The 15419-nt window shown below is 42.9% G+C and overlaps 1 protein-coding gene across 3 annotated transcripts in view; it reads right to left on the bottom strand.

Moving 5' to 3' along the window:
• STON2 (stonin 2) overlaps nucleotides 1–15419 on the bottom strand; it is a 139464-nt gene that overhangs the window by 96324 nt on the left and 27721 nt on the right. For 2 of the 3 annotated variants that reach the window (XM_028098643.2, XM_088024488.1), the window contains exons 2-3: nucleotides 12082–12357; nucleotides 9956–10240 (exon numbers count right to left, since the gene is read on the bottom strand). In XM_028098643.2, coding sequence (XP_027954444.2) covers nucleotides 9956–10240; nucleotides 12082–12169 — 373 coding nt within the window. In that variant the 5' untranslated portion in view covers nucleotides 12170–12357. The remainder of the gene's footprint in view (nucleotides 1–9955; nucleotides 10241–12081; nucleotides 12358–15419) is intronic. The other variant, XM_088024489.1, reaches the window with a different exon arrangement.

Genomic DNA, 15419 nt, shown 5'->3' with positions numbered 1-15419 from the left:
CCCTGTACCCTTGAAGCACCTCCCCACCTCATACTCTTCTCTTCTCCCCATGTCACTCCACTCCAGTCACATACCACCAATACGACACTGCACCCCTTCAGAGGCTCATCATTTGCAGTTCCTTTCACCTGAACAGCTCCTTCCCCAATTTCTGCAAGGCTCACTCCTCGCTTCCCCCATGTCTTCACCCAAAAGTTACTGCTCAGAGACTCACTCCCTGATCTTATGTAAAACCTCACATCCTCCCTCACTCCATTCTCTTTCTTTCCCTCATGTTTCTCTCTTCCTGCTAACCACACTGTCTAACACACTTACACTGTATCTACATCTTTATTGTGTTTCTGGTACGGCTTTTCCAGCAGAAAGTATGCTCCATGGGGCCAGAATATTCCACTGTAACCCCAGTGCCCTGAACAGTGACTAGCACATAGTGAGAATTCAAAGCACCATTGGTTGAATGAATAATAAACTGACAAGCTGTCAGCTAAAACAATACAGCAACTACAATATTTTCTTTTTATCCTTTGGGATCCTAGACTAAAATTTAAATACTTATACACATTTTGATGTCATATTCTTTATTTATACTTTGATGTCTACTCACTAGGGCTATATGATTTCTCCAATGCTGTAAACATGCCCACCCATTAATATAAAATAGATCTAATTCCATTCTTCATTTGTGGTCCCCTGCTAGCTCATCATTGGCAATACCAAGCAGCTGTCCCAGGACTGGTTCAGAGGAGCTCTTGCTTAACCCAGAAGGCTTCACTGGTAACAGATTGCCCAACCGTTAGGTAACCTCCGCACAGGGAGAGCAGGGACTATGGCCAATTTTCTCATAATTGCATTCCCAGCACCTAAATATTTTTTGCATGAATGAATTAGTTAATTAACGCATGCTTGGCAGTTTATTGTGTTTTGTGTCCCATGCTGAGGGTGAGACAGGCCACAAGGACCCCTTGGGGAAGTTAGCACATTCTGGAAGAGGAGAATATTGGCGTTTTTGTAAAATAAAGTCCCTTTTAGATAACTGGAAGAAGTCATTTTCAAAAGATCCTCTCTCCTGCCCAAATGGCATGATGGTAGCTTCAAATATGACAAAAATATAATGGACAGTTTTAAATGTGCTTTCTAAGGCAGCTCCCAGAGGGAAAAATATGTGTTTGTATATGTATCATAGTTATGTTATGCATATACCATATATACATGTGTATATGTAAGCACATGTTATGCACATATACTATGTGTGTATACATATGTATGTGTATCTGTGTGCTATGTATACGCATGTTTGTGTGTGCATTCTGTGTATAATAACGGGCAATCAAAACTGATCACAGCTGATAAGCACATGGCATGATGGGAAAGAGGCCAGCCTAGTTTCTCTGCCTATTTTGTTAAAAAAAAAATAATAACACCTTCACTGAGGATGCCATGCATCAAGTTCTGCCTAACAGCTCATTTGCCCCATAAATGGGAGTCAGTCATTCTGCGGGATGTTTCATATACATCTTTCATCTTTCATTCATTAATCCAACAAATACTAAGTGAGTATCTACTAAGTTCCATGCTCCATATTCTGGGATAGAGAGTAAAGGAGATAGACAATCTCTCTCTCCTCTAGTGGGGAAGAGAGACAATAAACAAACAAACATAACCTAATTTCTGGTAGAAACATGGGCTGTAAAGATATTTAATGCAGGAAAAAGGGGGTGGGGGCGAGGGGAAATGATGCTTGAGCAGAGCTCTGAGTGAAAATGTAGGGGAAGAGTTCTGGGGGGCCAAGGAACCAGCAAGAGCAGAAATGAGCTTGTCAGGAACAACAGGAGAGGTAGTGATTAGAGCAGAGTGGAGCCTACTGGAGAGAGGCAGGGGGCATCAGGCCCCAAGGAAGAAGGGCTTTGTTAGAATCCATTCCTCAGTACATCACTGTCGAAGATGGATTCCGGAAAGGTCATTAATTACTCTTAAAAGCAGAGAACAATTCAAGGTATTAAATGAAAATAAAACGTCCTCTGTTGAAGAGGGAAATACATATGCATGCCAAATGCAATGGGCCTTGGCTACATGTTCACCAAATGTTTGGAATCTTAGTCCACTCCCACCCACCAATTCCCCCTCAGTAGCCAGAATAAAAAGTATAATAGATATTAACCACCAGGCTAGGGTGCCTGGGTGGCTCAGTTGGTTAAGCGACTGCCTTTGGTTCAGGTCATGATCCTGGGGTCCCAGGATCGAGTCCCACATCAGGCTCCCTGCTCAGCGGGGAGCCTGCTTCTCCCTCTGACCCTCCCCCCTCTCATGTGCTCTCTCTCTCTCTCTCATTCTCGCTCTCTCAAATGAATAAATAAATAAAATCTTTAAAAAAAAAAAGAAATTAACCACTGGGCTAGTCTTCTTCAGGATTAAGTCTCTCAGCTGTCACCCCTGCCTCCCTCTTAAAGGCTGACATCATCCCTGGTCTTCCCCCAAACAAGCGGTTCTTTCTCTGGTCCCAGATAATTAGCTTCCCCAGACACAATGGGAAGGCCTTAGCCCAAGTTTTTGGGGAAGACATTCAAAGCACAAGGGAATATTAGTGTTTTGCTTGGGCTGTGCAAAAAATGTTCCGGAAATGAAAATTTTTTTTATGCTTGTAATTATGCATATCCTGCAGCATCTGCATAATGGGTCCAATTCAGCCTTGGCCTTGCCCAAAATTGCCATGTCTGTGGAGGAAGGTCAGCGCATAACACGATGAGTGAACAGGAAGCTTCATGCTGAAAATAGTGCCACAATTTTTTTCTTTTAATTTTGGGAATGAACTTTGCTCTTTCAAGTCCATTTATCTGCATGCATTTGCAAACATATTCTAAGCACACACATACACTTGTAAAATGCATATATATGGAATCAGCCTTTGCTCTGAGAGGATCTTTATAAAGACTTTAGGTGATATGTAAGCTGACTGCTACATTCTTCCTGGTACATGGAGGAGTGTTAAAACGTAGGAGACAAAATACTAAATTAGCAAAACTATTTGCCACCAGGGAAACTCAGAAACACTAGTGCTAAGGGATCCAATGCGAATAAAATACCACCTGCGGTTAGGTTCATTTTCAAAAATATTTCCTTAGAGAACAATATAAAGATTCTATTTTGATTTGAACAGATTCACCAGAAGTTTGGTGGGTTGTTTTGTTTCTTCTTGTTTAACACTGGATCTGCTGTGTTCTGCTGCTCTTCTAAGGTTTAGCAGAACATCCGTGCATTAGGATTCGGGGTTCAGCAAATAAGTGTTCAGTTAAATTTCTTGACATTTTCCAGTGGGTAACCCCCAGTTCAATCACATGGCATTTTCAGACTAAGATGTGAACAGTATTCTCGTGGCTCCTTTAAGTCTTAAGTTTAAGTGTTTGGCAGTTAAGGTTCTAATAAAAATCTTTTTTTTTAAGAGAATACTTATCAACATAGCCTGAGCCAAAGTGTTCTTGTTAAGTCAAAGAGATATGAATTCCACATTCGGCCTCCATCAAATTTCAGAGGTTTTAATGGAGGAACCCATATTTACAAAGGAGGCACAACTTCATATGCTCCTCAGTCCTAGCATCCTCAGGTCCAAGAACTGATGCCAGCAATCTTTCTGACATATGTAGTTACCAAAAGGCTTGTCACTCAATTGACTGATTTTATTCATATTTTTTCTGAGAGAGATGATGTGCCTCCGTTTTCCCAGACCAATCATGATGGCACTTACTCATTTCAAATCTTGCACTAGTTGAAATCCAAAACAAAGGCGTCCCCCTGATGGACTTAAAGCATTTCTGGAGTTGTCTTCCCCATCAGCTGTTGCTCCTCATTGTCCAGTCAACCTTGGTATGCTTCAGTGCAAGATAAAATCAGGAGCCAGGTCACCAAGGTGGGGAGGAGCAACTCCCTGGCTTATTTAAGTTCCCCAGGGCAGCTTCCGACAATTATATGCCACGAAAATAAGAGATTTACCACTAGTGACAGTCTCTTTGTCCCTTACTCCACTGTGCCTTCAGCCTCCTTGCATTGTAATTTGAGCAAGTAGTACAATCCCATTCTAGGCTGAAATCCAATGCTCTCTTGGTTTTATCTGTAGGGGGCACAGCTTAAAAGATAAATTCTTTTGGTTTTTTGCTCTTCGTCTGCCAGGAAAACTGTAAACAGTGCAGGAATGGGAACTGGGGGAGGGAATGGAAAAGGAGTGTCCCACGTAACATTTCTCCACCTAGCGACTCCATGTGTGCGCACGTGTGCTTTCTTCCCCAACTTCTTGCCAGCCTGGATGTGAGGGTACGGACCAGCTGGCTTAGTAAGCCTCCACTGTTTGCTTCCCAACATCCAGACCAGGAATAGCACTAATCCGTTCCATTTATCCTCCTTTCTCATTCTCCTTCTTTTAGGTCAAGATCACGATCATCTCATAAAAAATATTCACAAAGAGGCTGCATGGGACGGGGCTGAGGGGGTTCAAGACAGGTCTCCTCAAGATGTGCCAGTTTGGCATGTGGACTATTTTGAGCTGAAGGCAACTGAGATCCTGTGGGCTGGAGAGAAAATTTTGCCCCTCCTTTAACTACCTAAAGAATCTAAACGGAGTATCTTTCCCAGACTAAGGGTTATTACCAGTAGAGATAAATTTTATCTGAGTGACTCATCTGCACGGCAGGGCAAATACCTAATTCTCAAACATCTGCTCTTCTTACTGTCCTGTGAATAGGCCTCCACCCCGTTGAAGCCTCAGGCCTCTCCCATTCCTTAGCTCAGGATGGCATATGTACCTCATTTTACCTGCCTATGAACCTCCTGTTTATGTGGGGTTCCCATAGTACAAAATTATATTTTATTTTCTCCTATGAATCTGTCTCATGTCAATTTAAAGTCTCAAGACCAGCCAGAAGAAATTTTGAAAGGTAGAGGAAACTTTCCTTCTCCCAAGTCCAAAATGCACATTTTTCCCTTTCTCCTGACACAGAGGCGTCTGCCCAGAAAGTGCTAGGCACGTAACAGCAGCAAACAGGACACGGGAATAAAGTGGGAAGAAACAAAGACACTGCAGCTACATTATAGGGACGAGAATTGGTTTGCTCTGGTGATACTGATGCGGCTGGAAAGACAGCTGAAGCTGTAAACAGTTTCCACAGATTTTCCTTATTTCTGGCTGAACTTCACCACCTACATGCACTGAGACACACCAATACATTCCATAGTTCACCAACAGATCCCCAATTCCTGCATGTTTAAATACAGCACATCAAGGATCTCTCTTGCCCCGATTCTGTTTCAATCATGGGCTGTCCATACTAAAAAACAGTTTACTTGATATACACAGGGTGAAGCTATAGCCAAAAACAGGCCCAGGGTCTGCTTGCTAAAAATTAATACACTAAGAGAAGCATTTTCTAGAATGGATAAATGAGAAACTTTTGGACAAATCATTTCTATATTGTCAGATTAGACTAAAAAGAACCAGATGGCCACTCATTTTGTAGAAGTTGGCCATGCAGCCAACACATCGTTTTCTCCAACTGGGAACCATTGATCCAGGGCAAAACTGAACAAGAGCTCTGGGGAACACCCATAATCAAATGATAAATCATGAGGGAAAATGCTTTAAATTCAAACTTTGATCCTTCCCAGGAAGAGATGATAGGGATGGGCCTGGTTATAAAATGAAGCTTTTAGGCAAGCAATTCTCCCCACATCCACTTCTTCCTTTGCTTCCTCAAAGTACCTTCAAATTTTCAGCTACCATGAGATGGAAAAAAATTTTTTTTTAAGACATGCAGTAACTGAAAGATGGTCAACTGGAGGCAGATGGGGGAATCATGGGAGCATAGGTTGGCTGTGGATTCCTACTAGAAGACCCAGGAAGAAGCTCAACGGACTTCTGTTAAATTCTGAACACTCTGTTACCCAGTTTTGTATTTGAATATCTGCACCTAAGACAGCTACGGAGAGAAGGTGCTTAATAAATATTCAGTGACTCAATGAATAAATTATAAAAGGCTATAAACTTTGGAAATAAAACATACTGGATAACACAGATGCTTAATAATGACCTGCACTATTATAGATGCTCCCCTAGCCCAGACTGACTCATTTTCAGTCTTATGCAAATGGTTCCGTTTTAGGATTTTGGAGATTTGGTACATTAGTTTATTGGAACTGCTATAACAAATTAACACAAACTTTGTGGCTTAAAACAACAGAACTTTTTTCCCTCCCAGTTCTGGAAGTCAGAAGTCTGGAGTCAGAATCACTAGGCCGAAATCAAGATGTCTGCCTGGCAGCCCTCCCTTCAGAGGCCCTGGGGGAGAACAGATTCCCCGCCTCTCCGGGCTTCTCAGGGCTGCCAGCATTCCTCGGCTGTGGACTCATCACTCCAATCTTCCAGGCCACATCTTCAAATCCCTTTCTGTTCTGTCTTTGCATTGCCTTCTTTGTGTGGGCAAAATCTCCCTCTGCCTCCCTTTTAAAAGAACATAGGTGATTGCACTTAGATAATCCAAGGATGTGGATGAAAGGTAGAGGAAACAAGATAATCCAGGAATATCGATCTAAAAATCCATAACTTGGGAGCCTGGGTGGCTCAGTCAGTTAAGCGTCTGCCTTCGGCTCAGGTCATGATCCCAGGGTCCTGGGATCGAGTCCCGCATGGGACTCCCTGCTCCGTGGGAAGCCTGCTTCTCCCTCTCCCACTCCCCCTGCTTGTGTTCCCTCTCTCACTGTGTCTCTCTCTGTCAAATAAATAAATAAAATCTTTAAAAAATAAAAACAATCAAAATCAAAATCCTTAACTTAATCACATCTGCAAAGACCCTATCTTCAAATAAGTGAACCTTTACAGGTTCCAGGGAGTGGGACCTGGTATCTTTGGAGGCCATTAGTTTGCCTATCACACCAGGAAAACTCAGTATTACCAAAAGAACAGAGCAGGCAGCAGTGAATGCAAGAAGCCTCAGATTGTCTCTCTCACTATGAGGATACTTGCTGCAACAGACTTCTGTTAAACATCTGTGTTATTTTGGTGTAATGCCCGCAGTTACATATATGATATTATTGACAATGCACAGTACCCCAGTGCCCGCAGTTACATACATGATATTATTGACAATGCACAGTACCCCAACCTTAGATTTTAATTTAAATTTAATTTAATTTGTGGCTGCCCAATAGCCATCAGAACGGAACTGTCTATCTTGGGGGATGTCTGCATTACCCATGTTGACAGGGTCGAAGCCTCCTTTCTCCTTATCACATGGCCTTAGCTCTATCAACCACTCTTCCTTGTTGTCAAACCCAATCTGTGTGAGGAAACCCATGAGGGAATTAGCCTACATGGGTAGCGCTGGTTTGGGTAACAGGGAAATTGATGCGTCAGGCTGGGTATTGGCAGGAAAGGTGGAATTGGAGCCTTGGGTTTATTACCTATTTCCTTTACCACCCTGATGCTCTGAGCACGGTTCTTGGGTCCCTGGAACACTACCTGAAGTGGGGCTGGCCCTACACATGCTTTATTCCTGCTTTCTTGCCCACACATCAAACCTCAAGTCTGCTAGAAAACCAGCCTACAGGCTCCTCCTGAGGCAGCCTAGAGGTTCCACCTCTAGAAGGATGAGTTAAACTCACATATGGAAAAATATAGATTACTGTTTGAGCAGTTTTGAAGCCACGATAACGCTTTCAACACATTTGAAAATTGTCATTTCTTACTTGTTCTCTAGTAATATCAATACATTCCATAACCTTATTAGAATGCAGCGCTGGGACTAGGGTAAAGCAAGTGGGGCACACTCCCTTTGGGTACAAAATTTGGGGAATCAAAAATCTCAGGAATCAAACATTTTTTTTTAAAGATTTTTATTTATTTTCTGACAGAGAGGAAAAAACAGTGAGAGAGGGAACACAAGCAGGGGGAGCGGGAGAGGGAAAAGCAGGCCCCCCGCCAAGCAGGGAGCCCGATGCGGGGCTCTATCCCAGGACCCTGGGATCATGACCTGAGCCGAAGGCAGACGCTTAACGACTGAGCCACCCAGGTGTCCCCAAATCTGATGTTTAAATATGAACAAGTAGAGGGGTGCCTGGGTGGCTCAGTCAGTTACGTATTTGACTTTGGCTCGGGTCATGATCTCAGGGTCCTGGGGATAAGCCCTGTGTAGTTGGGCTCCCTGCTCAGTGGGGAGTCTGTTTGTCCCTCTCCTTCTGCCCTCCCCTCTGCACAGCTCATGCACGTGCACAGGCTGTGTCTCCCTCGCTCTCTCAAATAAATGCATAAAATCTTTTTAAAAAAATACAGGGCGCCTGGGTGGCTCAGTTGGTTAAGTGACTGCCTTCGGCTCAGGTCATGATCCTGGAGTCCCGGGATCGAGTACCACATCGGGCTCCCTGCTCAGCGGGGAGTCTGCTTCTCCCTCTGACCCTCCCCCCTCTCATGTGCTCTCTCTCTCTCATTCTCTCTCAGTTAAATAAAATCTTAAAAAAAAATAAAAAGATATAAAAAGTATACATAATATGTAAATTATGTAAAAATGGAAGTGTCCATTATATAGAATTATGTTGTATATTTTCTTAACAATTGTTTTATTGGTGCTGAAAACATGTTTGAAAACAAGAATTGTTTTTAAAAATTAAAACTAGCAAAACATTTAACCTACCAACAAAATAAAACCTATCAACCTTACTTTCCTTTAGTAGGTCTCTGTGGTAGACAAAATAATGCCCCCCAAAAATGCCCATGTCCTAATCTCCAGAACCTGGGAATAGGTCACCTTCCATGGCAGCAGGGACTCTGCAGATGTGATGAAGTGAAGGACCCTGGGATGGGGTGATTATCCTGGCTTATCTCGGTGGGCTCAATGTAACCACAGGGTCCATAAAAGCGGAAGAGGTGGGCAGAAATCAGAGGGAGATGAGATTACAGAAGAAAGACACAGAGAGATGCAGCATTGCTGGCCTTGGAGGCAGAAGAAGGGGCCACGTGCCACGGAATGTGGATAGCATCCAAAAGCTAAAAAGGACAAGGAAACAGATTCTTCCCTAGAGTCTCCTGGAAGGAATGCAGCCTTGCCAATGCTTTGAATTAGCCCAGTGACACCACGTCCAACATTTGGACTTCTGAACTACAGAAATTGTAAGAAAATAAAGTTATGATGTCTAAACCACTAAGTTTGTGGTCATTTGTGACACAGCAAATATAGAACTAAGAGAGTCACAAAGGCTATCCAGTCAGTGTTGGCACGCTTTAGTGCACAATAAAATAAGCAGCCAGGTCACCAGGGAGGGGACTAACAACAACTCTGGCTTCGCTAAGCTCCCCCGTGCAGCTTCTGGCTACTGAAATGCCACAGAGTAAGAGAATTATCATTAACAACAGTCCCTACCTCTGAAGATTTAGATCTAACAGGTCTGGGACACAAGAAGATCCATGTTTAACTAGTGACTCTATTAGAAATTGATGGTCCCAGGGTCCTGGGGTCGAGTCCCATGTGGGGCTCCCTGCTCAGCGGGAAGCCTGCTTCTCCGTCTCCCACTCCCCCTGCTTGTATTCCCTCTCTCGCTGTCAAATAAATAAATAAAATCTTAAAAAAAAAAAAAAAGAAATTGATGGTGGTTCATGCTCTGAGAGACATTCATTCCTGCCCGTAAGGAGCTTATAATTTAGGTGCTGAGTAAACATAATTCCAATACCTAATAGATAAATAAATATGCATACTTCCAAAGACAGGTCAACAGCCAGGGACAAGTATAGAAGGCTAAAAATGGCCCAGAGCACATAAATCCTTCCATAGGCTTTGATAACAAAGCCTAGTTGTAGAAGTAAGCCCGAAGAGATCTCTGCCAGCAATCCTGTGTGGCCGGTGCCTGAGGGCTCTGGTAAAGCAGATTCCCAGCAGTCCTCACACACCTCTTCATGGCAAAGCTCGCCTGGTGAGCATGGACCTACCTGTCTCACCTGTTTCCTTCTGAGATGGTGATGTGCTGGCCCAGGGGCTGTCGTCTTCAAACTGAACCCAGTTGCTGATGGCGAAGGCCAGGTCAGGTGGGGGCTGCTCAGGGCTCCCAGGAGAGGAGGTCGCTTCAGAGATGAGGCCCAGCTTTTCAGAGGAGTCATCCTGCTCCGAGTGGGAAAGCTCCTGAGAGCCTCTTTCCGCCACGTGGTTCTCTCCGGAGGAGCTCTCAGACTGGTCCGAGTAAGACGAGAGTGCTGGGAGGTGCTCTTCGGTGCCCCCTGAAACACATACCAGACACCACCATTAATCACGTGAGGAAGGCCACCCTTCAAAACTCTCACGGAGGAAAATCCCAAGGATATGTAAGGGGTGATCACAAGACTCACCATTCTGGTGGGTGCAGGTGAAGAAACAGCCAAGCCCAACTGCCTCTATGCTAAAGGAGTGTTTTCCTAACGTGTACGAAGGATAACCTCAGCATGCCCACATTCAGTATCCAGGCAGGCTGAGAATGGAAATCTTATTCACTGTTCTTATCCTAGCATCTACTCCAGGCCTCAGCAGTCACAAACAACAATGCTTACAGAAGCCAAACAGAAATATAACTGAGTCGAACAAGAAAAGCAAAAGGCAACAGGGACTGACGGAGACTTTGATTGAACCGGAGAGCTTCTGTCTGGACTAAACGCATTCAAATTCACACTTCAAACTCCGTGCAGTCCAAACTACACGTGTCTGCAGACTGCCAGGTGCAAACTCTGTACCAACAATCAGCTGAATGAGGCCCAGCTATATGAGGCCCCTAACTTTCTAGCACTTTATTGGTCCTAAAACACATAACAGCCTTCAAAAAGTATTTTTTTTTAAAGAACTATATCCTAATAGTGGTGGTGGTTACACAAATCTATACATCTGTTGAAGTTTCTCAACTGCATACCAAAAGTGGTCAATTTTACTGTACGAAAACTTTTTAAAAATCAAAGTACTAACATAAAATTTTTTTCTGCCATCCTTAGCCACACAACCTAGTCTACCTGCATGTAACCAAACCCTTTAGACCAGCGCTGCCTAAAGAAATAAAAGCTGAACCACATATGTAATTTTAATTTTTTTAGTAGACACATTTAAAAAAAAGTAAAAAGAGCTGAACTACTTTTACTAATATAAATTTCAACTCCCTATGTTGAAAATTTACAATTCTAACATGTAATTAATATAAAAGTTATTAATGAAATATCTTACTTTCACTAGGTCTTTGAAATTCAGTGTGGGTATTTTATACTTAAGACACATTTCAATTCCGACTAGCTGCATTTCAAGGACTCAATAGCCCCATGGCCACCATCCTGGACGTCTCTCCTGTCAACTCACACTTTCCAGGTGCTGTCAATGAAGCTGGACTGATAGCAGTTGGCAGTGGTAGCTGCAGTAGGACAGAACCAGCCGACAAGGCTCTGCAAATATCTCCCGTCCCCTACCTTGACCTTCATCCCTGAGCACCAGGTCCCTAGAAGTCAATTTAGCCATTGTCATCGTGATCGTGGATGACAATTAACTGAGCTCTTCCTACATGCCAGGCACTGTTCTAAGCACTTTACATATATTAATTCATTTAATCCTCACAGCCCTCCTGAGGAAGGTACTGTGATTACCCCTACTGCACAGATAAATGACTACACAGAGAGGTTAAAGAGACTGTCTACCCAAGGGCATATCCCTTAGCTGTGACAGAGCCAGGATCTGAGCCCAAGCAATCTGTCTCTAGAGCCTCTTACTCTTCACAGCTATGCTTTAAAAACTGAGGAAATCCAAACTGCTGTTGGGAGTAACACCCTAAAAGGCCGAGTATAAAGTAGTTTGTAAATATGAAGCTTACGCTCCTTAGAAGAAAGCACCCAACACTTTTGGTGTTTCCAGGCCCTTCTGTTTGGGACTGGAAGTTTCCTAAAAATGCTTCCCCCAGGCTCCTAAGCGGAAGAATCTGCACCTTAGGAAAGTGACAAACCGGCTCTTTTTCACATATTAAGATCCCACCCGAAGAATGATCAAGTAGAAGTCATTATAAACAGTTGTGGTTCTTTGCTGATCTTTTCACTTGAGAAATGAGAGTGCTCCTTACCCTCGGAAGGGACAGGAAACAGTGACTCCTCATTGAAGGAGACCCACTCTGACTGGTGGGTGGCAATCACATGGTCCAAGGTCGTCATGCTAGGAAGGCACTGATCATCTTCACACTGATGGCCTCAAACAGACCCCAGAGTAATGTCTGGGGTGGGGGTATGGTAGCACAGTGGACTTGGGCCTTGGCTCTGTTGTGAGGATCTTGTAGAGGGCGGCACTCAGAACGCAGAGAGATTGGCCCCTCTTGCCTTTGGCTAATCTGCCAAGCAGAAATCTGTTTAAAAAAATAATAAAAATTAAAAAGGACAACTATCACATTATATCCAACCCACACAGGTCCAGGGTTTTCAACACTGCCCACGAAGAGGTCTGGGTGGTTTCCAACTTGTATTACTTCTCTCTGCCCTGTCTTGTCCCCACGTCTTGTACAGAAATATCTGCCTTTAGCATCAAGATCTCTGTATAGGCCTTCATATCAGACTTGTAAATAATCATGCAAATTTTAGCAATCAGATCCTAAATTTCTCCACTTATTATATTTTGGAAATACTTTTATTTATAATACAATGCCATTGTTGTAAAACAAAAATTAAAACTTTTCAAAGTATTTTCAGTTTCTTTTAACTAGATTGTAAAATAAAAGCACGTTCTTTCCTATTAAATCATAGCACTTTCTTGCCTTAGGCAGGTAGCTCTTTGCAAGCCTGATTTAAATCCTTGGCAGAAACCCAACCACCTCCAGATGGTACCTCCAAGCATGGTTTACCAATCAAGAGAAATAGAAATGGAGTCATCTTGTTCATTTGGAGTAAATGGGAAGGGAATATTTGCTTTAGTAAAAAATGTGAGTTAAAGAAACATATTTTCAATTTAGGCCACTTTGAATTAGTACATAAAAGTCTAGCCTTTACTCACATCACAATTATGTTCTATGTATACAGAAAGATACTTAATAGACTCGTAATTCTGTTTGTAACTATTAATGTCCATTTACAATTTGAACCTAGCTCTTGCTCTTATGATAAATTAATAAAATCTGAATTAATGCAAAATTAATGTGTTTCCACAAAAGAGCTACTATTTGCCCTGAACAATATCAGTTCTTATTAATGGAATACTTACAATATTCATTTTAGTCTAGAAAAATTTAACTCATAGCCTTCTGACGGGTGCATAATAAAAAAATGTTGAGGAAATTGTAGTACAGATTATTACCTGCTATAAATAATCTATGCTGGGGTTAATCAGAACAGAAATATGTAATAGTTTTTGTCTTTTTTGGTAGCTAAAACAGTTTTGCTGTACAATACTGCCTAAAAATAACTGCTCGCATACATTTATAATTTTCAGAAACATTTTTTTATATATTTTTGAAATATTTTATTTATTTATTTGAGAGACAGAGGGAGAGGGAGAAAGAATCTGAAGACTCTGCACTGAGCACAGCCCAATGCGGGGCTTGACCCCACAACTGTGAGATCACGACCTGAGCCAAATGATAACTTCATTTGATTCTATAGCCATTTTAGTTGAGTAAGGCAGATATAACTATAATTCCTTTACAGATGAAGAAATTTGGGGTGGGAGGAATGGCTTATCCAACATTTTCATTGTTTCCAGGCCCTTGTTTGGTGCCCTAAGATGTTTCCCCCAGGCTTCTAACTGGAAGAATTCACACATCCCAGAACAGTGACAAATGGACTCTTTTTTCTCCATGATATCCACAGAATGATCAACTAGGGCTATAATAAGCAGGTGTGTTAGATGCACCAAGCTAGGAAGTGATCGATACAACCCTGAAACCTAGGTCTTCTGGTGCCAAAACACTCTGATCTTTGGATTACAGCCACCAAAAAAAAAAAAAAAAGTACCAGAATATATGCAAAAATCACCCAACTAAAGTACTTTACAAACATCAATTACAACAGAACCATAATGAAACGATCTGTGAAAACTCCCCATGTGGAAATCTGCCAGGATACCCCAGCTGTGCACAGAATGAAAAGCCTGGAAATCTCTCTTCCGAGTCCCTCTCCAAAGATTCTTACCAACCGTGGGACCAGACGTGTGCAAACAGCCTGGAGAGTACAGAGCTCCAAAACCAGATCTCACCAGAGAACCACGCAGAGCCCAAAAACCCTAGAGCTGCCTCTGGCGAGCTTGTCCCTAAAAGCTGTCCTCAAGCCCTATCAAACATGAGTGTCGCTCAGTGTGTTTGTGGCTGCAGGGCAAGATAAGACAGCAAAAGAGAAGAGTCAAGACTCCTCCTCTCCCTCCAACAGCAGCATGTAAGCCAGGTCCAACAACAACAAAGAAGCCACAATACAAGTCCATGTGCTGACACATGCAGCATCATAGCTCAATGGGGAAAACATCCTCCCGACCCCGTGATGATGAATCCAGCAAAATTCACAGATGAGTGTGTGTGGGGGGGGGGGGGGAGAGGGGACAAGGGAAGAGGAGAAGGGAAAGGGTGAGGGCAATGGGACAAATACCAAGAAATTTTTGAGCTCAAACGTTTTAAAGACCAACAGTCTAACTCTCAAGTTCACAGATGAGTAAACTGAGGCCTAAGGAAATCAAATGTAGCAACAGAGAATGAGAGCATGGGTCTGGGATTTGAATCCTGTACAGCCTTTAAGCCTCATTTCACCCCTGTACAGCAGGAATAACAAGTCTCACTTCATAATTTCAAGGCTTAAGAGAGATAATATACACGGAGTGCTTAGTAGTGGGAGTAATGAACCCTCTGTATCAATGATGATGGTAACAGTAGGTGACTGCACAGAGGGCTTACTACGTGCCGGGCTCCAGGCCAAACTCCTTATGAATGTCAGCTATAGCCATCACTGCTGTTGTTGAATTACTTGCCAGAAGTCACACAGCTCATTAGTGAAGTCTTGGGACTAGAATGCAAATTTCATGGAAACCTCTCCCCGCCGTTTCTGTCATTTCCACATCTGGCATTAGGGATTTCTCTTTTCAATCGTTTTTAGACCAGTTCTCCCAGATGTTACTTGGAGTCAAGCACTCCACCTTCTCTTTACAGATACAGGCACGGTCTGGCTAAGGAACCAAGACCACGACTCAGAAAGTATGAGTGAAAGAGAAGCCCCAAAGGTTTATCTACACTTCCTTAGCTTGTCCATCCCAGATCCAGACATGGGCTGGTTACGGATAATAAGCAGCCCCAAGAAAGCTTGGTAGAACAAGTTTATTACAGGTAACCACCTATCATAATCCTGTGAAATGGATTCTGGGTATTTGCCATGAAACAGCCACACCCAGTGAGCCATGAGATGTGGCTGTACCAGCAGCTAAAACCACAGAGGAACC

The sequence above is a fragment of the Eumetopias jubatus genome, unplaced genomic scaffold, assembly GCF_037043125.1.
Source record: "Eumetopias jubatus isolate StellerSeaLion01/CBP00866 unplaced genomic scaffold, mEumJub1_p1.0 scaffold_7, whole genome shotgun sequence".
Classification (NCBI taxonomy): domain Eukaryota; kingdom Metazoa; phylum Chordata; class Mammalia; order Carnivora; family Otariidae; genus Eumetopias; species Eumetopias jubatus.
This window is presented reverse-complemented; position numbering and strand designations above follow the sequence as displayed.